The sequence below is a fragment of the Conger conger genome, chromosome 11 (genome assembly GCF_963514075.1).
Source record: "Conger conger chromosome 11, fConCon1.1, whole genome shotgun sequence".
NCBI lineage: Eukaryota > Metazoa > Chordata > Actinopteri > Anguilliformes > Congridae > Conger > Conger conger.
This window is the reverse complement of record NC_083770.1, coordinates 25,522,373-25,547,569: the sequence shown is the minus strand read 5'-3', so window position 1 is coordinate 25,547,569 and position 25,197 is coordinate 25,522,373. Positions and strand designations below refer to the sequence as shown.

The 25,197-nt window shown below is 37.8% G+C and overlaps 1 protein-coding gene across 2 annotated transcripts; it reads right to left on the bottom strand.

Annotated features, from left to right (window-relative positions):
- On the bottom strand, positions 1 to 24,890 carry LOC133141007 (T-box transcription factor TBX5-like). Of its 2 annotated transcripts, none has more exons than XM_061261349.1 (8): positions 24,747 to 24,890; positions 23,684 to 23,778; positions 22,015 to 22,134; positions 20,168 to 20,315; positions 14,552 to 14,704; positions 7,263 to 7,354; positions 3,635 to 3,864; positions 1 to 584 (listed from the first exon to the last, which is right to left on the bottom strand). In XM_061261349.1, the coding sequence occupies exons 1-8, from the start codon at positions 24,888 to 24,890 to the stop codon at positions 1 to 3; spliced, it is 1,566 nt and encodes a 521-aa protein (XP_061117333.1). The 2 variants fall into 2 exon arrangements, with proteins under 2 accessions (XP_061117333.1, XP_061117334.1); XM_061261350.1 differs by having other exon boundaries at positions 3,635 to 3,861.
- Positions 24,891 to 25,197: the final 307 nt, after the last annotated feature.

Below are 25,197 nucleotides of genomic sequence, written 5' to 3'. Positions count from 1 at the left end.
TTAGCTGCCCTCACTCCAATCAGACATTATGCCCACGGTGTGTACAGCATGGTACTGGTGTGGAGACAGAGTGCGGGGCATGCCATGGGGGTAAAGGTACTCATTGGCCTGCAAGCCCGTGGTGGGTGACTGAAGGCCTCCGCTGGGGCCACACTGCCTGGCGAGGGACTGGTGTGGCATCGAGCTCTGGTACATGCCGTGGGCATCGCCAAGTGGAGGGGAAGAATGGCTTGCCACACTGCTCAGTCTGGACACCAAGGGCCCAGAAGTGAAGTGGGCGGAGAAATGCTGGTAAGGCAGCCTATCCATGGGCTGCATGGCTGTCACCGGGCAGCTTGTGTAGGGTGGAACCCCCGCCCACGTGTTACAGCTGATGTCCTCCAGGCTGGGCACTGGCTCACCGGACTGCGAGGTGCCGGCGTACATGCAGGCCTGCCGCTGTGCCGACTCAGTCCTGTAGGTGGCGCCAAGGCCGGAGTGCTGGGAGAAGGCGGCTGGCCGGTAATATGTTTCATCCTCGCTGGGAGAGCTCTCGATGTAGGACTTCTTGAATGGGTGCTCTCCTGCATGGCACTCATCCTCCACTGTGAAAACACACCGGTAATCTCAGTTACGACATAAGTCATATTGTTAGTATATTGTTTAAATTAAAGGAAAAGTGAGACATTTTGTAAATAATGGTCTTTATACATAAATATTGCTTTTAAATTTAGCACAATAAATAAAAGACAGAATACTACCTTTTGTTATAATGCATCAGGACAGGACATACCGTTTGAAAGTGTTAACCCACAGTTCCATCTGTATAACCTGTTTTAAGATGCCATTGCTTTCGCTACAACAGTTCCTTATTTCATAAAATGTGGGAGGTAAAACCTCACGAGGTACTGGGGACCTCACGACTACAAGAAATACGGTAATGTCAGTGTTCTTTCCACGACAAGTGTCAAGCGAACTAAATGCATAATAGTTTCAAATTCTAAAAATGTGGAGTAACATTGATAGAATGTCCATTGTTTACTTAGAATTTCTCTGGAGGAATTATCATTGTCCGTTTCACCATTGTCTACTTCTACAAACGTACTTGTGCATAGAAATGCTATGATCTATGTTTAGTATAGGCTTTCTCGAACATGATGAGCAAAAGTACAACAATCTCCGATGAGTATTTGTAATTTAGTTTCTGAGAAAATGCATTTCCCTCATCTGTGTGTCAGACAATTCAATATAACTTCAAGAATTAAGAAGAGAGTCAAGAATCCCTCCAAACGTGTTCCTTCAAGACCCACTCAGTAATTTCCACAGAACATTTGCTTGCTTTCAACACAAATTATGTGGATGGCAACTACAGTCCCCTCACAAAGTATTGGAACAGCAGGGTCAATCCCTTTTTTTTTCTAAACACTGAAGAAAATTGAGTTTGAGATCAGAAAATGTACATAACATGACAAATCTTAATTTCAGCTTTGATTTCTGGGTAGATTTGTTAAACAACTTAAACATATCACCTTTCGTATCAGACCCCCCAATTCTTAGATGAAAAGAAGAAAAGAAAACCACTGGCATACAGAACTGTGAAGAAAAAGCCCAAAACATCAGTCAGTGACATCACAAACAATCTCCACAGGGCAGGGGTGAAGGTATCTCAATCAACCATTTGAAGAAGACTTAGAAAGCAGCAATATAGAGGCTATACCACAAGAAGCAAACCACTCGGAAGGCGAGATTACAATTTGCAAAGAAGTACAGATGAGCCACAAAAGTTCTGGAACAAAGTTTTATGGACTGATGAGACCAAGATTAACCTCTACCAAAGTGATGGAAAGTCCAAATTTGCTCATGATCCAAAACATACAAGCTCATCTGTGAATCACGGTGGAGGAAGTGTCAAGGCTTGGGCTTGCATGGCTGCTTCTGGAGTGAGCTCACTAATCTTTATTGATGATGTAACTCATGATGGTAGCAGCAAGATGAATTCAGAAGTCTATAAAAACATTCTGTCTGCCAACTTATGGAGAAATGTGTCCAAGGTAATTGGGAGGAACTTCATCATGCAGCAGGACAATGACCCAAAACACATCGCCAACATAACAAAGGACTTCATAAGGGTTTTGGACTGGCCAAGTCAATCACCAGACCCAATTGAGCATGCATTTCACCTCCTGCAGAAGAGATTGAAAGAACCCAGCCCAAAACAAGCTACAACTGAAAGAGGCTGCAGAAAAATCCTGCAAAAGCAACATTTGGTGATGTCAGTGGGTTGCAGGCTTGAGGCAGTCATTGCAAGCAAGGCATATGCTATCAAATATTAAGTGTTATTTACTTTCATTTACTTAAGTACTCTCTGTTCCAATACTTTTGTTCACCTAAAAATTGGGTGGTCTGATACCAAAGGTGTTATTTTCTAAGTAGTTTAACACATCTAGGTGTAATACCAGGAAATAAAAGCTGAAATGCGGAACTCTTATCTTGTGTCCATCATTTTATCTCAACCCGAAATGTATTCAGCATATTGCAAAAACAAAGGATTTGGCCTTGCTGTTCCAATACCTTTAGAGGGAGGGGACTGTAAGTACCTTGGTGGATCATGGTACTCATATTACTTAACGTCTTTCAGTGGCATCTTGGTAATCTGGGCAATAACATTGCTTAGCTCGCTGAACTGTGATACAGAGCCTTTTTTACTATTTGCAGTATTACTCATGTTCGTTTAATTTTATCTGGTTTCCCATTCCAGATAAAATATATTATTTTTCCTATTCATACAGTTTTAATAAAGAGTCAGCTGGACTGGAAAAGGACATAAATAGGTACATATATAAACAGTGATGTTACTAGTTACTAGTAGGAATTAATTAGAGCTGTTTTGCCACACAGCATATACCCAAATGTTTGCATTGCCATGGTTGTAATACTTTATCATACTTGCAAATGAAACACATGGCTGGATGATGTGGTTTCGAATAATTCTGGCCTGAAATTTATAGCATGCTACATGAAGGTAAATAGACTCACAGTTTTCATACATCTATGGTAATAATGTTTGTAATATTAACAAATTATGCAAATTATATTAATTAAATTGCCAGTGTAATTATTTTTGATGATACTTTTCCTGTGTACACCTGGTTGTTTTGCTTAATTTAGTTATTGTTATCACTTATCACTTCAAATACATTACACAGTTGAAGAAATAGTTTTTAATTTAGTTTACAGTAATTTAGTTTTTATATAGTTTTAGTTGTTGATTTTAATTTAATTTACAGTTTAACTTACATTTTAATTACGTATTTCACCTGAATATGGAATGCCAAAGGGTGCATATTACATGTGCGCTTCCGACATGCATATAGCCAGGTTACCACTTTTCACTGCGCAACCCCCACCAGCTCAGCTATCGTAGCTACAGTACAGGGCTGCACAACTACAGTGCAGGCATCACATTCACTTGAGGAGTTGCTGGTGAGTCAGAATGACCAATTATGCATATTTAGCATTCTTCAGACCTTTACTGAAATTATTATAACATGGCTTAATCGCACATCAGGGTAATTATTAATTATATTGCAATAGAATTGTTACCTCCAGTGAGTAAAAAAAGTGAGCAAAAGTGAGCTGAAAGAGGATCACCTACCTTTTCTCTTGGTGTAATGGTAGACCTGGCTGTGCTCATGGGGGAGGGGGTAGGAGCCTGGTTGGGGCAGTATATCCTGGGTGGTACTGGTGACCCCGTTTTCACATGGGTACTGTGAACTCAGACTACTGGATGTTGCTAGGCCTCGCACTTCCCCGCTGAATGGGCTGTGGCTGGATCCAACCCTCTGACGAACAGTGCTGCGTGGAACCACCGGGTATTCTTTACTGCTGGAGGATGGGGGAGGATGGGGGAGGGGGGTTCACAAAGCAGGGGACATCAGACACATAGGTAATATCGTCATAGCATCCCAATTTTAGCAACATGCATCCTGTAGCTGTGAGTATTGGAAGCAGGTTACACCGTGAGGTGTTCTATGCTAAATCAACTCTGATAGAGTCAATGCAATCTCTCTTTGATTCTGATAAACTGTTATGTACATGTGCATTTATGGCACCTCAAACAGTCCTCCTCCCCCAATCTGTAATGTGACCTCTGTGAGGTCAACATGGCATCCAAGGTGTAAAGCTATGTCAGAGAATGCACTGATTTTCAGAGGTCTATATACCAGCCAGCGTTTTTTACAGCTGTATTGGAATACCTTCAGGCTATGTTTGGCTTTATCTTGTTGCTATGATGGAATAAATACTTCTGGTGGTGAAATGTTCATATGTATCCTTGAGTTCATGCTCCCATGTTATTGTCAGATGTGTCTAGTTCCAGATGAGACCGGTCGGGGGCACTGAGAAAGCCTGTATTTTATTTACTTTTCGTGTTTCGCTTAGTAATGAATCTCAAACAAAAACTGGTGCTTGCAATCATAGCTTGGTTGCAGGAGCACTGCATGTCTCAGTTGAGCAGTCACATGGCAGTGGCGCTATGGCAGTGGGGCTTGTGTGCAACATTTGACAGTTGCATAAAAATATTCAACATTCACAAATTCTCACAGATAAAAATTGCCTTAACAATGATTCAATTGCCTTTCTATTGGTTATATTGGTTGAATCAGTAAAGTAACACTTTCTGGATGAAACCCACTGTGTTTAAGAAACTTTAGTCAGGCTGTGAATCTGAAGGATAAATGCGAAAATGGAGATGAGAGAGCATTGTACAAAATTTAGAGATCCAAGTATTTGCAAATGTCAGTGAGCAGTGTTTGTCAGAAAGTGGAAGCTGCATTATACCATGCAAGCAGTGCCTAGAAAAGACTGTCCCTTAAAACTCCAAGCATCCAATCAAGAAGGATTTGTGAGGGAAGCCACAGAGAGGCTAACAGTCACTTTGAATGAGTTACAGAGTTCAGTGGCTAAAAGTCGAGTAAAGGTGAAACAGTCAACAATATCAAGAGCTCTACATAAAACTGGACTGTATGGGAGGGTGGCAAGAAATAAGCCATTACTCAAAAAGAGCCCTCTCAAAGCACATCTGGAGTTGGCCAGAAAGCATGAGAGTGACCCTGCTAAGATGTGGGAAAACGTTTTGTGGTCAAATGAGACCAAGACAGAGCTTCTTGGCCAAAATTCAAAGCGCTGTGTATGGCGCAAAACTAACACTACCCATGGCTCTAGAAACAGCATCCCCAAATGGAGTATCATTATGTGGGGATGCTTTTTATCAGATGGTGGGCATCTTGTTAAAAAATAGAAAAAAACTGAAGCTTGGGAGAAAGTTCACATTCCAGCATTACATTACATTATAATCACTTATTATTAAATTACTGTTTGGTTTTGGTTGGTTCAATTGAAACATTAATAAAGTTCAGTATTTTCCTGATATTCAGCAATTTGAGTTTATTTCAGTAATCATACTGTTTATTTTCTGTAAAGAAAAATAAGTAATTTTTGTGCATTGCCAGTCAGGGATGCCAATAATTCTGGAGGCCACTGTATCTTGAACTCAACCTGGAAATGTTGTCAAAGGTCCCTCCTGTGCCCCGCAGAAGTACAGGAAAACAGAAGTACAACAACATCACATCAGCATCAAAAACTATTTTCAAAATACTAATTATGGGTGTGAATAATGAAAGTCAGATTTTTTTTGTGATGCAGTTATTTGTAGACCTTATGGGTAACTATGTAAAACTGGAAGTATTCCTTTTTTTCCATTCACATTACAAATATTCTGTGACCTATTTCGAGGCATTACAAGGCATTACATAAGGAATATCATGCCAACAACAATTGTGTCTATTTAATAATGTTCATAATTCACATTTTTGGGAAAAGATTGCCTCTGATTCACATGCACTTTCTGTCACCTCCTTACCTCTCTTCCACCCCCTCTGCACACAAACACACTAAACTCAATTTGACCTCACTCAGATGTTAGCTTATTTTGAAGCCTTACCCTTATGCTGCCCTGCCTCTAGACTTTCTGTGACACACTGTATAGAAAGATAAAGCACAGGTCTAAAAATACTCCCCAGCTTCTTGTCACATTAACATAGCATCTCCATTGCTAAACCCATGTGCTGCTGTGACTCACTGGCTGTGGTCTCGCTCATGAACTTTACTCTTTAACAGACAAGATATTCTTGTGTATTGGATGGTGAGAAGAAGTGACAGTCATTTATAAATGCAACCCTACTGTTTACATGAATAAACAATTACTGGGCACATGACTCATTACTACTTTTTTTTTCTTTTGTTGAATGCCATTTTGCTCAGTATGGAGTGTTTAAATTTAAGTCACCAGGAGAGTAAGGGGGGGAAGGAGTACAGAAGCATGCTGCTCATGCTACCAAACAATCCTTGCAGCCAGTCTAGAACAGCATGGACGAGTCCAAGATGAAGAAGTTACACTTGTTTAGATTCTGTGCCAGATCAACAATGAAAGCTTTTGCACAGGAAGGCCTGAGAAAATTGCTGGCCCCTGCTCAACAAACACACTTACGTCACCTTGGGGAGAGAAGGGCTAGGGGCCACACCATCTGCATTGAATCATAATTACTCGTTTTTGGTGCTTACGCGATTGGTTTTCATCAGCTAAGATAGAGAAAAGGATACCAATATCCCAAGGGGATAGGCCACGTGTTTTTGTAATATGTTTTATTCTGAATGAGGTACTTTGTATGCTATATTCTACAAAAGGAAAAAGGGCACACATGGAAAAATACACCAGCTAATGGTCATTTCTTACAGACCCTGACAGAGTCAACCATGTGTTGTTCATATTGATCATATTATTGAGTCATCTGTATGAAATAGAAACCTTATAATGTTTTCATTAAAGACCATTCTTTATGTAGTATTGGAAATGAAGGTAAATAACAAACTGATAAAAAGCTTCAGGTCAGACATTATATAAGTCTCCTGCCAAGCTATCTGGCTATATACATTATCGGACATTTTAAGCCAAATCACAATATAGAAATTCTTCATATCTTTACTCCCTCAGGATGTTACACTTGCTGAGTTTAAGATGCCAACTCTTGGTTAATTATACGATTTTCATTGTTGTGCTGCACCATTCTGTGAGATTGCTGACCATTGTGGAAAGTGTTATGCATAAAGAGAGGCATGATGGCAATCATCACAACAATGATGATGAAATAAAAGAGATCAGGTTCAATTTTTTAGATGATCCATAATGGATGTGTTAAGCACTGGTCTCGGTCTCTGGTACCTACCTCTGCATCCTGGACATCCGATGCAGCTCCATGTCGTCACTCCCCCGAAAACCCTTTGCAAAAGGATTATTCTCAATCTTCAACTGTGTAATCTGAAAAACAAACAGTAATTTACAAAAGACCAGTCCCCCAGTCCCAGGATGCACAGAGTTTCGATTCCTAGTAGCACTCGAACAGTCCTAGTGTAAACAATAATGCAATTTTTGCTAAGCAAGCAGAAAACAGATCTAAACGAACAGTACAGACAGATGCAATTGCAGTTGGAGTCACTGGAACAATTATTAGCTGTTCTCAGTGAACACAACTTGTGCATGCAGGAGATTGAACCGAGTCGAGGGGAGCAAAGAGGCTGATCTGTTTTTCCACTCCAGTCCAGTTCAGTGAATGTGCAGACTTCTCCTTTGTGAGAGAAAGAATTCAGATGTTTGAACACGGGTACACTACTCCATGGCATAAGTCCTTCCATCCCGTTCTGGATATTGCTATGGTGCAGCTTCATCTCTCCTTCTAGAGCACTGGATCCTCACTGATCCTTTGTTTCACTGATCACTGATCCTTTGTTTCCTTACTGATCCTTGTCATGTTTGTGGTATGCCTTTTGAATAAAATGTAAAATACATTTCTGCAGGTATCTGTATCAAGTATGAGGCAATGTGCCTGACTTCTGCCATTGATGGTCAAAATTGAGGAAAACTGCTCAAAAATTGTATGGCCAGGGTTCAATCAACATGTGTCCTTAACTTTTGACTTAGAATGAAATGCAAAATAGGTTTTATTCACAACTCAGTTTGGTGTGTTCAAAAATCAGTACAAAGAAATTAAAAAGACAAGGACAATAGTGATATATATACGACCATGGTTATATATAACTCCTATACAATCAGTGATCACTTCATTAGGTTGACCAGTACACCAGCTTGTTAATGCACATATTTAATCAGCCAATCATGTGCCAGCAACTAAATGCATAAAAGCATACAGACGTTGTAAACAGGTTCACAAAGTCTGTATGCTTTCCAAATGTCAGAACGGGGAAGTACGATCTCAGTGATTTTGACCATGGAATGATTGTTGGTGCCAGGCAGGGTGGTTTGAGTATCTCAGAAACGGTTGATCTGCTGGGATTTTCATGCACACCAGTCTCTAGAGTTTGCAAAGGATGGTGCAAAAAAAAAAAAAGCTGACAGGAAGGTGATAGTAACGCAAATAACCACACATTACAACAGTGGTATGCAGAAGAGCATCTCTGAACGCACAACGCATCATAACTCTCTGTGGATAAAAAATAAGTCTAATAATAAATACCTAATAAAGTGCTCACTGAGTGTATATAGTAGCTGCCTATGTTACGTAAGCTAAACAAACAATTGTATGTGAATATTTAAGCATGTGTTTTGTCTATCTTCAATGACAGTTTCTTTGAAAACTTTATTCAATTAATTAAGCTTCACATCCAAAAGATTTTCTGGGACTTTTATTAATAAAAACAGCGAAACGATTTAATGTAGGCTATTGTAAAAACAACGGGCTTTAAATCAAAGAAGATAACACGCACACAACTTATCCAAGATTCTGAACCGAACATATGTAATACATAAAAAGTATGCTTCTACGTAGGCCTATTTCCTCACAAAACCTCAGAAACAAACGGCATTTTGTTCATCTATTTAAATTTCTTGTTCATAGAAACATCCATTACTAGCAATGCCTTTCTGGGATCTTTTCAAATCTGTATGCTAATCAGCTATTGATTCAATATTAACTGCTATTGGGCTAAATGACCAGCTAGACTACTTCATTTGATCGACATATCGTTACATTGTCAGGACGGCTAAATGACACATTTGATATTATTCCGTCAGTTTTGAATGGACTGCTGCCAGGCATAGAGTTTTTGCGCCTGAAAGCTCAGGCAACCACATGCACACTTTGTCTCTTTGTATGCTTTCGCCTATAATTAAACATGATTTTACAGCTCAATACATAAGCCTACTGGTTAATTTTGTCTGACTACTAAAACCCAGGCATCCTACTGAACTGAGAACATGTGCTAAAACGTGTTTTCTTTTGGATTTTCAAGAGGACATTGTTCAATTTGCCAGACCTCAGTTGTTAAGGTTAATGAGAACGATTTCTGACCAGAAAGTTCTGTTCTTACGACCCTTATGTTAAGGGATCGGATATAATTAGCTATTACCTTAGGATAACATTCATTTGGGTTTCCTGTTCTGGACGGTTGGCTCGTAAGTCTTTAATTGTTCTCATTTTTCCCACTCTTATTAGTCCACTCCGATCCTGAACATAAATATTGGGAGTCTGTCAAATGGTATGAAAATAATGTTTCGATTCGAGTCGAATTACTATGCTTTTTGATATTGTGGATAATAGGCTACTTTGATAAGGCTAACAAGTGCGGGTTAAACATTGGCCTAAGTATATAGCCTTTATTTTATTTTTTTCGCGAAAACATGGGATAAATATGCCTACAATAAAGTTCAACATGCATATAATTGACAATATACAAATGCAGTACGCACTTTCAGATTAACAATAGTTTGTTATAAATCAACGCGCGTAAATACGTACGAAGGAAAGAATATTTGGCTGAAGAGCAGAAGTAAATTACCAGTGTACAGTATACTTACATAAATTAAGATAGACCGAATATTAGAGGTTTGTTGATACATTTCGTAATATGTAGGCCTAAGCCAGGCAGATTCCATGATGTATAATACCACCGAAGGAAAGGGTATTGCGCATAAAACGCATTGTATGTTCCACGCTTCAAAAATGTGTTTATGCTATGACCATGGTTGAATTGCACATTGACACGTTATTAAACCTAAATGGTTTAACATCACTCAGCCTACGTAATTCAATTCAATTCAAGTTTATTTGTATAGCGCTTTTCACAGAGAGGACTGTCACAAAGACGATTTACATAGTAGCCTACGTGGTTTTTAACACATAGGCATGGAGTAACCCCTCACAGTCCAAATTATAATTAAATACGCTACGTAGTTTTAATTAGACCTACTGGCATACATTGTATCTTGATAACAAACGGAGTAGGCCTAAATGACTCAAAATGTACTCTTCTTGGAAGACATTTTCATGAGACTAGTTGCAACAGTACTAACAATGTTGCTACTGTAGCCTCCAAAAATAAATATGGCCTATATTACCTCCGATTTATTCGTTCCTAAAACGATTTCTTCTTGAAATTATATTTACTGTGACTTTCCTGGTTAAATAAATCTTAAATATTATAGCAAAATAAAAGAAATAAAGAGAGCGTTTATCTCATCAATTAGCCTCTTGTTCCATTCATGATGGTGAACTCAAGCTGTTGAGTGTGATTAATAACTAGGGGAGACCAGGGCACAAACTCACATGGGGCACGTTGAAACATGGGGATTCTTACGCAAGATTGATGGATTTGTTTTCACGTATGTATTATAGCAACGCGCCTGGCACGACAATTTGAAAACTTAATCAAGAGTTATTAACAAATCTGTATTTTAGCACCATGCAAGTTATGTTTTTTCACCAAAGTATTTAATAAGTATTAAAGTATTTAATTAAGTATTCGATTAACTGATATAATCCAAAAATACGTAATTTAAATCACTTTGGTGTATAAGCCAGTGTAGTTTTGATACATGTTACTAGCAAGCAGAAACTGAGAGACATGCAGGAGTCCAACTAGCACAGCCAGGCCACGTTGGACTACGCAGTGTTTAAACATGCCCCGGCCTATTATAAATTACTTTTAATCTAACATTGTATAATCCATGTATCCCATGCAGTTAGTCGGTCCTATTTAGCACTCGCTCTAATCCCTTTCTCCCGAGACATTAATTACATATTAATGTTGTCATATGCGGTTAATATAGACAAAATATAGACAATTTCTACAGGACAATTATCAGATAAAACATTTAAAGGCCTAGAAATGTTGGATTCACCAACCTTTCACTTGTAATAAAACCAAACATTTTCCAGTCCGACATTTCGGACGCTGTTTCAATGTCCCGCAGAGCTGTTTAAACTTGCCCAGTAGTCGGAGCATGCAACAGTTTCACTCTCGCTGCTTTCGACCGAACTGTAATCACCAGGAATGTCCTAGAACTGTACCGATTGTCTATAGGCCTAGTCATAGCAAAGATATGCCTCTTCTTTCCGTAGCCTATGGGAAATGTTTCTTCTAATATGTGTATATATTTTTTCATTAATCGAAAGCGGAAACGTGTTTGTTCCCCGGTCTCTCATACTTCAACTGATTCGTACTGATATATTAAACATTAATAATCAGAAATAATTACTTCTTGAAAGGAGGGACTGATGTGTGCGCGAATACTTAATAGCATACCTGCGCAGCAGAACATGCACCGGAGACTACATACTTACCATTTCAGAGGTTTTTTTTCTAAGAGCGTACTGTTTTCTATAACACAAAACCACCAAAAGAAACGACAACATAACGTAGGCAAATCGTTTGGCAGTGCCTTTCCCGGTCCAAGACTTAGCTCTGCTTTGAAGACCTTGTGGTGTACGTCCTTCTGGCACGAAAATCATAACAACGGTGATCAAGGGAAAAGAGCACTTCAGTTCCGCATCCGAGAGTTATAAACATTGTTCTTGGAGTAGGCTAAGTCAAATTTGACGAAACTGAATTAGAAACTGAAATTGTAAGCCACTCACCGCGGGCCCACGTGCCCAAACTATCGATTTTCACTATAGTCTGTAGTAAGAATTTAAATTAAGTCTTGTATTCCAAGTTAGAGTAGGCAACATAAAAACACAACATCAAATCAGGCAGTCGAATATAAACGATGTGAATATGTAGCCTACATTAGGTGTAGCTACATATTGTTTTCGTCTGTCTTGAAACAACACGTCATTGATGACAGTGATCATCAGATCAGAATAAAATGCTTTGCACAATTCCCGCTAAATCTATATTATAAGAGAATGCAAGATATGCGGCTGCACAATAATAATAATATAAATAATAAAATGAAAACAGTCGTTTGGAATTTTATTCGCCAAATTATTACCTTAATCACATGCCAATAAACCGCATTCCCTGTCTTAAAAAAAAAAAAGGGGGTAGATTTTTACTACTTGAATTGATAAGAAAATGTAGCCTATACTATTGTAACACGACACGGGTTTTTCAATTTCACAATTAGACAGTGAAATGCCCAGTTCAACTCTTGCATATGGGCCAAAATTATTTCTCAAGCTTTATAGGCCTATTCCAAATACACTTGCCGCACATCTGTACGTGTAATCTGTAATCTCCTTGTCGTGTCGACTGAACAGGAGTGGATTTACCAAAACCTGTAGGCAAAGCATAGTTTCCCGATAATGCCGCCCGATTACGCCATCAACCCTGCAATTTGATTCCAACGAGGAAAGAATAAAATGGTTGCCATTCTTGTCAATAAAGGTTCCTTAAATATATTTTTCGGTGGATCGGTTTACGTTACAAAAATATTTTGTTGTCGAAGCATTAGCATAATGCTAATTTCTTGTGGCAATGAATAGGCCTAGGCCTAGCTCATTTTAAGAAGAAATATAAGGATGGCTAAAGAATAATAATTCCTTAAAGAATTACACAAGCAAACATAATTGTTTAGACTATTCAAGATTTAGACGTAGTTTTTGAAAAAATCGAAACAAGGATACAAATTACTTCACTTCATGCATTCTTCATGAATGAATTACCTTGACATTTGATGAAGATACCTTTCTTTCCTCACGGTAAGCATAGGCCTATAGACTGACTGTGGCAGCTAGATCGGATCTGCTTTGTCCTTATCAGTGCATGCGGTTATAACATATAGAAGATAAACCTAAAATGAACTCAGATCAGAAAAGCTCACGTTGTTCCATAGTAATGGTACATCTTTTGGCAATAGAAAATATGCAATTACACAGGAAGATCTAAATATTAGAATCACGGGCTTTTTGTTTGTTTGTTTTTATCGAAATATAACATATCATCACCAAAAGACGCCCTAGAGGAAGACTAGCCCACTGTAAAGGTATTTTATATTGCCTGTCAGGTTCTGTTGTGAATTAATTTGATTGCCTGTTAATTTGGCCCGAAGAGTTTAATCACCCATTTAAGACAATTAAGCATCAGATATAACGGACAGTGGGAAACAATCGCCCAGTACCGTTCAAAGAATATTGCTGACGATAACACGCAATACATGTAACCTGTATCGCCTAAGGGTGCTCTAGAGTTTGACAAATCGCGCCTTATAATATAGGCAATAAGTTCCTTCCTGTCCTCTGCTAATTATTATCTTCACAATGTAAAAATCAGTTATCAATACATTTAATACAGTTTCCCTTGATTCAAAGTCCAGCAGTTCATTGCAAGGTCATTCTCTACAACTTCTGTGACATGCTGGTGAAATTCTTGATGGGACTGCAAAGCACTACATTATTTGGAGAAAAAAAAAGGGTCTGCATTTATATTGCGCCTTTATCCAAAGCGCTGTACAATGTATGCTTCTCATTCACGCACTCACACACCAACGGCGATTGGCTGCCATGCAAGGCACCAACCAGCTAGTCAGGAACAATGGGCGGTTAGGTGTCTTGCTCAGGGACACTTCGACAAACCCAGAACGGGATCCCAGGGCCAATGCCGCCCTCACAAAAAGGGTAGAGTAATAAAATACTACCATTAAATATTACTAATATATTACCATGATATATTCAGCTATTCAGCTATATATTGCTTAGATCACTGCCATAATAAACACATGTAACAACATCCAGATTGAACTTTCAATTTCATTTCAATAAAATTGCAACAAGCTTTGTCGTCAAACATGGATTGTGAATATATATCAAGTGCTTTCACACTCACATACAGTATCTTAAAATAGAACTGCATTTAGCTTACATTTACCCGTTACTTTGAGTCTAAATTTGACTTGAAATTTCTTCATAGAATTTAACAATTATAGAATAAAAAAAAGAGCCGTGCGAAAAGATTATTAGAATTAAAGTAACTTAAACGTAACATGTGCATTCGTTAGGAAGTCAAAATTTAAGGACACTGCTAATTCAATCCAGGCCAAAATTAAGAGCTTGGTTGTGAAAGGATTTACTGGAGGAAATGTTACAATTAATGTACTCAGTCAACGTTGTGGATAATTTAAATACACAATTTATTTGTCCTGGGCTCCTATGCACAGCACGTCCACTAATTTGGATGTGCACGCTATTATGCTTTAAATCCAACTGATTAAAAAAAACCTTACCTTATGGTTTTGGTAGGATGTTACAGCAATGAATGCTGTTTCTGGAAACACGTGAGTGCAAAAAGCTGTATTTTTCGAGCCAAAGCCATTGTTCTCATCTGCCTTCACAATGTGGAGCCTGGGCTGGTATTTATGCATGGAATTTAATATGATCTAGAAAAGAAACATATATGAGCATTATTCATTCTAACTGTAAGTGAAACTGAAAACAAAAACTTTGCCCGCTTGGTATATTCGGTGGTATTCAATATAGATGATAAAACTAGATCAAGTAACTGTCAAAACTTCTGTTACTTACTACCATGACTTTCTATTGCTACTCATACCGCTACTTTTTCTGTTGTACAATGTAACTTGATATTTTTTCAAACACATACATACACCACAATACATACTTTTATTTTGTGAACCTATGGAACAGTAGTAAATGGGGACACACACATTTGTTTTCATTTTAGCCAACCTGCATGGTCTTGAAGCTTATTTTCCTCTTTGCTTCATGTAACTCAACAGCTGTATGAAGGCAGCAGAAGGGTTAAACAGAGCAACTTCTCGTCTGGTTTTGACGCATTTTGTGCTCCTCTCTTGTTTTACATTTCCTGCAATATTTAAGCACAATCTATATCCCTTCCTTCTCTCTGTTATGCCATGGGGTGTTTATGCTATTGTGAGGTATGGTGCTATTCACGGAATTAGAGGATAGGGATATGCTGTCTGCTTTTGCCAAACCGGAACTACCTGCCGCTCTCCAGGAGCCTCCCATACTAAAAAAACCAAGCTTTTGGCAAATGGTTTTGACATTCCCAGAAGATGGAGACACTGGCCATATGCAGTGTGAGGCTCTGTAATGTCATTACAATCATCCTAATTTAGACTCGGTAGGGTGGTCAGGTTCTTTGTCAGTTTGGCCCCTTGTCTTTACTTGGGCGTATATGGTATATCTCCAGAGTAGTGTCTGTAGACTGTGTACTGCATTCATCATTCATCTGTTGCCCTTTGAACCACTCCTCGTTCCACTACTCTTTCAGGACCTTTCTTCTCCAGCTTTGGCCAGAGCCAGAGCGAGCAAGCATCCATTCCTTTTGCCTCTCTATTTAACTCAACGATCAATGATAACTCAATAATCAGCCTACTTAAAATTAATGCTCAATGCAGTATAAAAAAGTACAAAACTGCATTTGCTTCAGTTTCCACAATTAACTGGGCATTGTTACATGTTATAACAGCGGTTTGATAGAAGAGACGCAGTCCCTACGATGCCTGTATGTTGTTTTGATTATTGCACTTGCTTCAGTGTGCTGCTTGTTTTGGTTTAAAAGGGCCCTGGCAAACTTTGAACAGAGGGTGTAATTATCCTGCAGTAAGGAAAGACTCCACCCCCACAAGTAAGCCATCTATGGCATAGAATGTCTTTCCCAATAAACACACCACAGGGACATTCTGCATGAGGGAGACTGCTATCAGGGCACTTGAGCTGGTGCCTCCAGTTATCCCCCCTCTGCTATATGTATGACAAACATATGTTCCATTGATTTGTATTATGTCACATTAAGCTATGCAATGCTACTGCCTGGAACATTATCCTGAGCAGAGTAACCTCTCAGGGACTAACCCAGAATACATCTCCTTTGAAAAATGAATGTGGCTATGAAATATTACAAATGTAAGAAAGGGAAGCTAACTGATAACACGTAATTATATCACATATCAGATAATGTATGAATAAGTACATATACACTCAGACCACTTTATTAGGTATTTATTAGACTGCTGATGTAGTGCATCTTCAATTCAAGGCTGTGTGTGTTCAGAGCTGCTCTTCTACATACCACTGTTATAACACCTGGTTAGTTGAGTTACTGTCACCTGTCCTGCCAGCTTGAACCGGTCAAGCCATTCTCCTCTGACCTTCCTCATTAACAAGGTGTTTTCGACCACAGAACTGCCACTGTGGAACTTTTTCGTACCATTCTTAATAACGTCTAGAGACAGTTGTACCTGAAAATCTCAGGAGATCTTATTCTGAAATACTCAAATCTGGCACAAACAATCTTTCCAATCAAAGTTTCTGAAATAAAATTTCTTCCCCATTCAGACATTTGGCTGAGCAACAGCGGAATCTCTTAACCATGTCTATATGCTTTTATGCATTGAGTTGCTGCCACATGATTGATTCGATATTTGCATTATCAAGCTGGTGTAAGTATGCGAAATGGATACCAAAATATGTGGCATACTTATATAAGGTCAGATCATTGAAAGAACCAGAATGTCTTTAGAACCCACTGGAAATGCAACCTTTGGGTAACACTGCTGTCCATAACACATATTTTCATATATGTGCTTAATATGTTAAATATGGTTATTTTATGTGCAACAGCTGAGGAAACATGGCAGTGAATGCATTTTAGTGGAGAAGCCATGTTTCTTTTTTTTTTATTCCCTTGACTCTTTCAACAAAGAGCAAGGGTATGCTATAAACCATTGCAGATCATCAAAAGTGTAAACCTTCACAAACTAAATCACAATCAGACTGCTCTCGGGCCACTCCACCAGCTGGGGCTGGACAATACTGCAAAGATTATTTACAGTTCTGACACTGCTGGAATGAGCTAGAATGGTACCTTATATAAATATCGCATTTACACCAAACCTTTTGGTGTCAGATTGAACTTCTTTGGGTTTTTAATATAGTTGGCACTACTGTCTTAGGAGGTTGCTGCTTTCTTCGATTTCCCTGTCATATAGTTCAATATAGTAATACATTTGAATAATTCAAATAAAATGTCTTTAAAATGTTGAATGAGATGTGCTAAGTGGTTACTGCTCCATGACTGCAATACTAACATTTTTCCTGCACTCCTTATACTAGGAAATATTTTTCAAATTGTATAATTTGTGGGGAAAAGAGCATTTTATTAAACACATTTCACTATCATCTGTCAATAATTTCATCTTCGTTAAAGAAAAATTTTATTGGACCACTGAACTACTTATTATAATTTTCTCCAGTTGATACTTTCTCAAATATTCAGATATTGTACAAAATATAAAATCTTCAGATTGTGTTAATCTGCATAGCATCCAAATGAAAGACTTCACATACTTCCATTGCTGGTCAAAGCCAATTTTTTTTATTTTTATGGCATTTGGCAGACGCTCTTATCCAGAGCGACGTACATTTGATTAGACTAAGCAGGAGACAATCCTCCCCTGGAGCAATGCAGGGTTAAGGGCCTTGCTCAAGGGCCCAACGGCTGTGCGGATCTTATTGTGGCTACACCGAGATTAGAACCACCGACCTTGCGTGTCCCAGTCATTCACCTTAACCACTACGCTACAGGCCGCCCTATTAATGGAGATGAGTATTTAAATTGGTTTGCATCTTTAGCAGACCCTTGCCTGTCATTCCGGTATGTCACCAGTCTCAGGGCAATTCAAGAAACTAATGTATATGACAAGGACCATTCTAAGAATTTGATTATCAAATTGTCAGCTCTTTCCAAAATAATGTCATGCTTGTCCTTCTCTCTCTCTCTCTCTCTCTGCCTCTCTCTCTCTCTCACACACACACACACACACACACGCACATGCACACACACACACTCACTCACTCACTCACACAAGCTTGAAATGATAACTAATATATTCATTTTCAGAACAAACCCAATTTAATATACCAGTAAAACATCAGGAAATACACCAGTAAATGTTCTTGTCTGAAGCTGGAATAAACTGGAAAACTATGGCAACTGAAATAAAGGGAACATTAGCACCACCTTGGTTGATTTTCTGTCTGTGGCTCTGTTGATTAACTAATGAGCACTTTATCCTTCCAGGAAAAACGAACCCAGAACTGTTTTCAGTAAAACTATGGCTATATCTTGCATGTTTACATCTCAAGTTAAAAACATTATTAATGTAAAGCACGATGTACATGAGTCCAATGTACATCAACCACATGAAAGATCTGCTGTCCAGATATGTCCATTAAACAGTGTGTATTGCGCTGAGCACTGTGTGCTCCACTGTTTCTGATTTCAGGCTAGTCCCTATGAAGTTGTCTGGGTAAGGCGCCGCATATAGACATAGTGTTTACCATCTGAAATCTCTCAGTTGAGTGCCCACTGGCATATTCTTTAACATTCTGAATACAGAGCTCCTAATTATATCATCATTATGTGTGTCCTTAATTTCAACAATTAATTTCAGTTTTACATGTTTTATTAGTACTCATTTTTCACTGACTATTTAAAAATATCACATATATTCACAATTCAAATTTAAGTATAAAGTGCTCTCAAAAGCCTTTGATTAAGATAAAGGTTTATCAGGGCAGTTTTTAAAAACTGTAGTGATCTCCTTATTATTACCGTTATGAATGCATTACTTGTTTGTGCTTTATATTAATATTCATATTGTACTACTATGCATGTTAATATTAATAGTTTTGAGAGAGGATATACATATTTAACATTTTGCCTACAAGTTGACATATAGAAATGCACAACCTCACATTTTGGCATTTTCTCTCTAAAACTCATTCTCATTTCTTGCAGAATGTTCAAATTATACAGGATTGCCCACATAAGCAGTCCAATTCATTTTTCCCTAAGCTATTTTTCTTATGGGACAAACATGTGTTGGCTAAGGCTGGCAAAGATAGATGTTTCTTGTTTTTGTTGCTAGTTATTTCAAAAACTTTAATATGATTATGCGACAGACTTTTTCATGTGGCTATAAAATCCACAATTTCTTTCAAGCATGTTTTCACGATTTTCCAAGCACACCATATAAAATGCATGCAGGCAAATGAATGGAGATATTGGACGTGAGTCATGTCAGGCAATACAACATCATTAAGTTTTCATGAAGAAAAACCTGCAACCTTTGGATTATAGGAAGGATAATTGGAGTATATTTCCAATACATTGCTATTCAACAATCTAAACACACTTGTTTGTATTAGAGCCTAGATAAAGAAAGTAGTTTAGTTTAAACTTCAAATTCTATGAAAAACACACCTAATTATAAATGTTTTGTTAACTTCATAATACAATATCCAAAAAATATAACATCCAGTGTGACCCCCCACACCTTATACAATTGCATTATAAATAGAAAATAAAATATGAATGCATAATAAAACAAGCACATCATCACCCTTACACCACCAGTATTTACAACTGGTGTAATTACTATTTCTACTATGACTACCACAGTTCTACTAGCAAAACAATATCAACAACAGATAGTACTAGCCATTATGATTTTCACAATTAGCAATTACTGATACCACTGCAGATTTTTCTAATGCTACTAAATCAGGGTGACATTGGCTTAGGAGATAAGATCAATAACAGCAGTCATCTGACAGTCTGACGGTTGGCAGTTATTTGGTTGGTGCCTTGCATGGCAGCCAATTGCCATTGTGTGTGTGTGTGTGTGTGTGTGTGAATGGGTGAATGAGAAGCATCAATTGTACAGCGCTTTGGTTAAAGGAGCTATATACCTTACCAACTGATGTTCTTTGCTATGAGGACCTACATGAACAGGAACATCAATAAGACAAGGGGTAGAATGAACTAAACCCATGAATAAACAAATAACACTTACATGTCCAAAAGGATCGAGATGGTTGTTTGTTAATTTTAACTTCTGGAAGGAGACAAGCTGCCTCATCCAGTGTGCCCCCGTCGCTGGTGAGTCTGGGTGGACATACAGCCTCCCAGGCATAGCAGGCTCTGCCTTCCCCGTCACTGACCTGAGTCACACAACACATTCACATTGTTTTACATCACTTACTGTCTTAAATGGCCATACAGGAATCCATACATTGCTCTCTCCTTCTAATTGCCCTTCAAGTATTGTAGGCCTAAGCCTTTCGCGTGGGCCCCTACTAGCAACAAATTAAAATTCAATATAAAGCCTCAATATTCCAGGCTGTTAAACACAGTTGGGGTTTTCTAATGTTTTTTTTCCATTGACTAGGGGAGACCAGGGAACAACACCTTTAGGTTTTCACTAAAATGCAAAATATATACACATATTACAGCAAATATGATTAATCCAGGGAGAAGATTCCTGTATTTGCGATGACTATACACCATCAGTACAGTTCCTGGCGATTACAGTTCAGTCCAAAGTAGCGGGAGTGAAACTGTTCCGTCTACATGGGCAAGTGAAACAGCTCGGGGCACGTTGAAACAGCATCCGAAATGTGGGGGGAAATGCCTTCTTTTAAATCAAAGGTTGGTGAATCCAACCTTTCTTACCGTTTACATTTTTCATTTGAGCATTGTCCCGTAGAAATTGTCTACCGCATATGGCAACAATAATATGTAGCCTAATGAATGTCTAGGAAGAAATGGATAAGAGCGGGTGATAAATAGCACGGAATAAGTACATGGTGTACATGGAATATACAACGTAACATTGAAAGTTATTGTGAAAATAAACGCCACATCAATTAGGCGGTTTAGTCGTGTCAATAGGGATCAGGGAGTAATGTAAACGGCTCACCGGTTTAGTTAATATGTGATTTGCAATAATAAAATGAAAAACAACGTGACATTAAAAGTTATTGTGGATGATGCATATACGGGCGGGGGGACTTTGGAACACAGCGCCAGTTATACTCCAGCAAGACACAGTTTGTTCTTGGCATGTATCGAATATAGATTCGATACATATTCGACACACTTTTAAGTGGTTTAAATTACCACTTATATTTGGACATATCATCAGTTATTCTAAAAATACAGCCACTCACACACGAGAAGCGCGTTGCAAAATACATTAGTGAAAACAAACCCAAGCATTATAACTTGCGCAAATACAACTATGCAAAATCCCCATGTTTAAACATGCCCGGTGTTCGTTTGTGTCCCGGTCTCCCCTATACTAACTGTATTGGTAATGCCATAAAGTATGACTAATGCAAATAGGACATTGTTGAGTAGACTAGGCTAACTGTCGTGGGCGGATATAATTAGTACGCTCGATAATCATGAATTGGTTCAAATTTAAATACAGAGAAGCACACTTTAAATATTTAAAATGGGATTTAGCTTCCTATTGAAACGCTATTACTGTTGTCATCAAGAAGCTGTGTAAATAGCGCAGTAGTCTTAACTTTCATTCGCTGAAGCCACAACACCTAATACCAATATATATTTTCGGTAATTCCGTAACAGATCGACTCATTTAAGACTTAGCTTTGTTCCATTTTCAAGACTGATGTGAATTTATAACATTTTGAGCTCACCATTCTTAACATAAATATTTTTTGTACAAAACAAAACGTTTTGAAACATATTGTTGGTAGTTTAATTGTTGTACGCATTCATAGTATAATAAGTCACATATAATTTCACTTCCATAAGCATGCTAGAGTTCAAAATAATAAAAAAGCATAAAATACATTTCCGCTTGTGTTAAAATATCTTTTTTTCAATACGTACCATTTATTATCAGCAAATTTGTAACGATGATCGTCAGCCGGCACTATATCCATCAAGAGAATATATTTCGTTTTTGGATTAAGTCCAGTAACCTTCACCTTGTAGCTTGGAAACATTCGCCTGCAAATTAAGAAGCAAGAATAATAACTACTCCTTACTACTACTACTACTACTACTACTACTACTACTAATAATAATAATAATAATAATAATAATAATAGTAATAATAATCATCATCATCATCATCATCATCATCATCATCATCATTATCATCTCATCATCATCGTCAACCCAGTTATAGCCTACTGATATTGACTAAATTACCGGTCACCTGCGATTGACAAAGTTATCCCGTAAAACCGCAGCCATCTTTAATGCAATATGTACACTGGAATACATCTCAGACTACTGTAATTTGCATTGAAACTAGAGGGGAACCAGCACAATTTAAACGCTTCGCAATTGTAACATCGGCAACATTTACGTTTGTTTAAATTGTGCACGAACCGTTTGTTTCATCAATTCAAACCCAACCATGTCTCATTCAAGCAGGCAAGTGTATGCTCTTGAATTTCACAGCTTTTTTCACTGGTTCACAACTACTTCGTCCGAAAGGAAACAAAGAAAATGTTCCACTTTAGCTCAGTGCAAAGTGACTGCATCGACAGGAGCAATGTAAGTTGCCAGGAACAATATCATTCAGGAAAAAAAATGAACCTTTGTGTTATCAGCAAATCATTACAACTTTGTCTCATGTCTCATGTTAGGAAGTGCATCGCAAAGGGTCATGCGCGAGGAGCTGGTAATTTAATACGTTGACACATAAAGCATAAACATTCACCAAATTATCCTTCTTTTAAGGCTTTTTCTCTTCTTTTTTATAACTGAAGACAGACTTTTTCGGCCCTTTTTAGCTTTAAATGGTGTGTTACATTGACAGATGTTCTCTACACAACAGAATTTGGCAGCAGAGGTGGAAATACCCATTTTTATTTTGGAAAGTTTTGCATAAGCTAACATAAAAGGCATGAGACTCAACACACTCAATGTCAGACCTCGTCTCTTCTAGGCGGGAGGTGTTATGGAAAGTTTATTAAAGTTTTCAACCAGTTTTGAGCATTGAAGCCTCCTTGTGTAGCCGTGTGAGAAATTGAGGACATTTTATGGAATAATTTAGTGCACACAGGAAGTATATGACATGACCGTAATAAATAAGTGGGCCCACGAAATTACGAAATAAAGAGACAAAATGTTAACAATAATACGAACTTATTAAATATAAAAATTTCACATCGATGGACGCACTATATTTGCGCAGAGACATAATTTTATGATTTGTCTGTTTATTACGTTTACACAGTAGGCTTTGTACAGGCAGTTCAGTTGACTACATTATAGCTACAACAAGCGGATGCAGGTTTACTCTTTCGCCTGTGTGAGGTAAAGTATTTTAAATACTAAAGTACACTTTCACATTTTCACCAACAATTATTGATTGCAATAAAACTGGTCCAGTTGTTTTTTAGCACAGTATGTGTAAATGAGCTATGGTGCGTCATAGCCAACTGCTTTCGCATTCAGTTTTGAGTACTGTTTACTGATTGAATATGTTTGAAGGAAGACAAGGCACACTTTCTTTGTGACATATTCACAGTAAAATGCCTCTTACCTCCCCGCCTTTGTGATAATCATTTCAGTCCCAACTTCATGAAATTTCGTCCACAGTTCTCTTTCGTGCAAGTAAACCTTTATTGCTTCCATTCCCTAATAAACAGAAAGAGAATTCATCAAACATGCATTTGCATATGTTCAAACCCCTTAGCTTTTGAAGAAAAAAAAAGTTTCCGAGTTAAAAAAGCATTTTAAATGACACCGCTACCTAAAATCACGCTGAAAAGACAGTTCCATTAGGCTACTATAATTTTAGATTATAAAGTTAACTTTTGCGATTGAAATATAATTCCAAACCCTATTTTAACATAATTTATATAATAATAATAATAATAATAATAATAATAATAATAATAATTATTATTATTATTATTATTATTATTATTATTATTATTATTGTTATTATTATTTTAAAAAATGTTTTATTATCATAATAATAACAGTTATAAAATCGTTAAACACTTGCTGTTATATTTTGCTGTTATATTTTCTATTAGAGGGCGCTGCAAGTAATATAGAGCCAAACAGAAAAGTCACTAAAATATCAGTCAAGTGCTCTGCATCTAGACTGTTATCTGTCAGCTGACAGACCTTGCTGAGATACCCAAAAAAGTAAGAAATGTAAACTGAAAAACTACACACACAAAAAGGGTTCGCATGCATAAAGACAGTGAGCGTTACGCCAACTCAACTGAAGGAAATGTAAAAAAGTTAATAATGGAACATAGCCTATTTAATCTTCACATACATTTACTTTGCACTTCCGTAAAAAGTTCAATAACCTACCATTACAGTGTCCAAGGTCACCATACAAAACTTAAAACGTTTCTTTACGTAAGAAATGTTGTAGGCCTACAACCGATTACCCCGTACATGTGCTATATATACTATCATAGGCCTATATAAAATACACAGGAAAAAGATATAGGCAAATATTGCAGTCGGTATATGATGCACACTTTGATATGCCCCACTAAGCCTGTATTTAACTTAAAAAATATATCAGCGCAGCACGGCTGTGGATAATGCAGTAACTACTAAACACAGTTCTAGGTTCTAACCTGTTGAGTGTATGTTGTCTGAGGCGATGGTGATTTGCTCGAAGTTCCTATTTGGTTATCTTGTTTGCTTTCATTCTGTAACTGCTTTGAATCCGATTCATTCGGGGTATTGGGGAGTCCAAAAGCTTCTTCGGTATCGGCCATATCAGACACGTCTGAAGATTAGCATCCAACTGTCAAGGTAGGAAACAAACGAAACAATAATTACAAATATAAGAACACCCCACTGTTTTGCATCCTTAAACATATCATTAATGTCAATGCGTAAGTATGTAAGTGAGAGTCACTCGAAACAAATAAATAAGTATAGACTACTCCGCAATAGGCTATACATAAAATTAAATCTAAAACGGAAAAAAAACGCGAGGACTTCCAGTTCCTGATGAGATGGTAAAGCCTGGACACTGGACATGCCAAATAAATAAATTAAATGGAATGTAACAGACGCAGA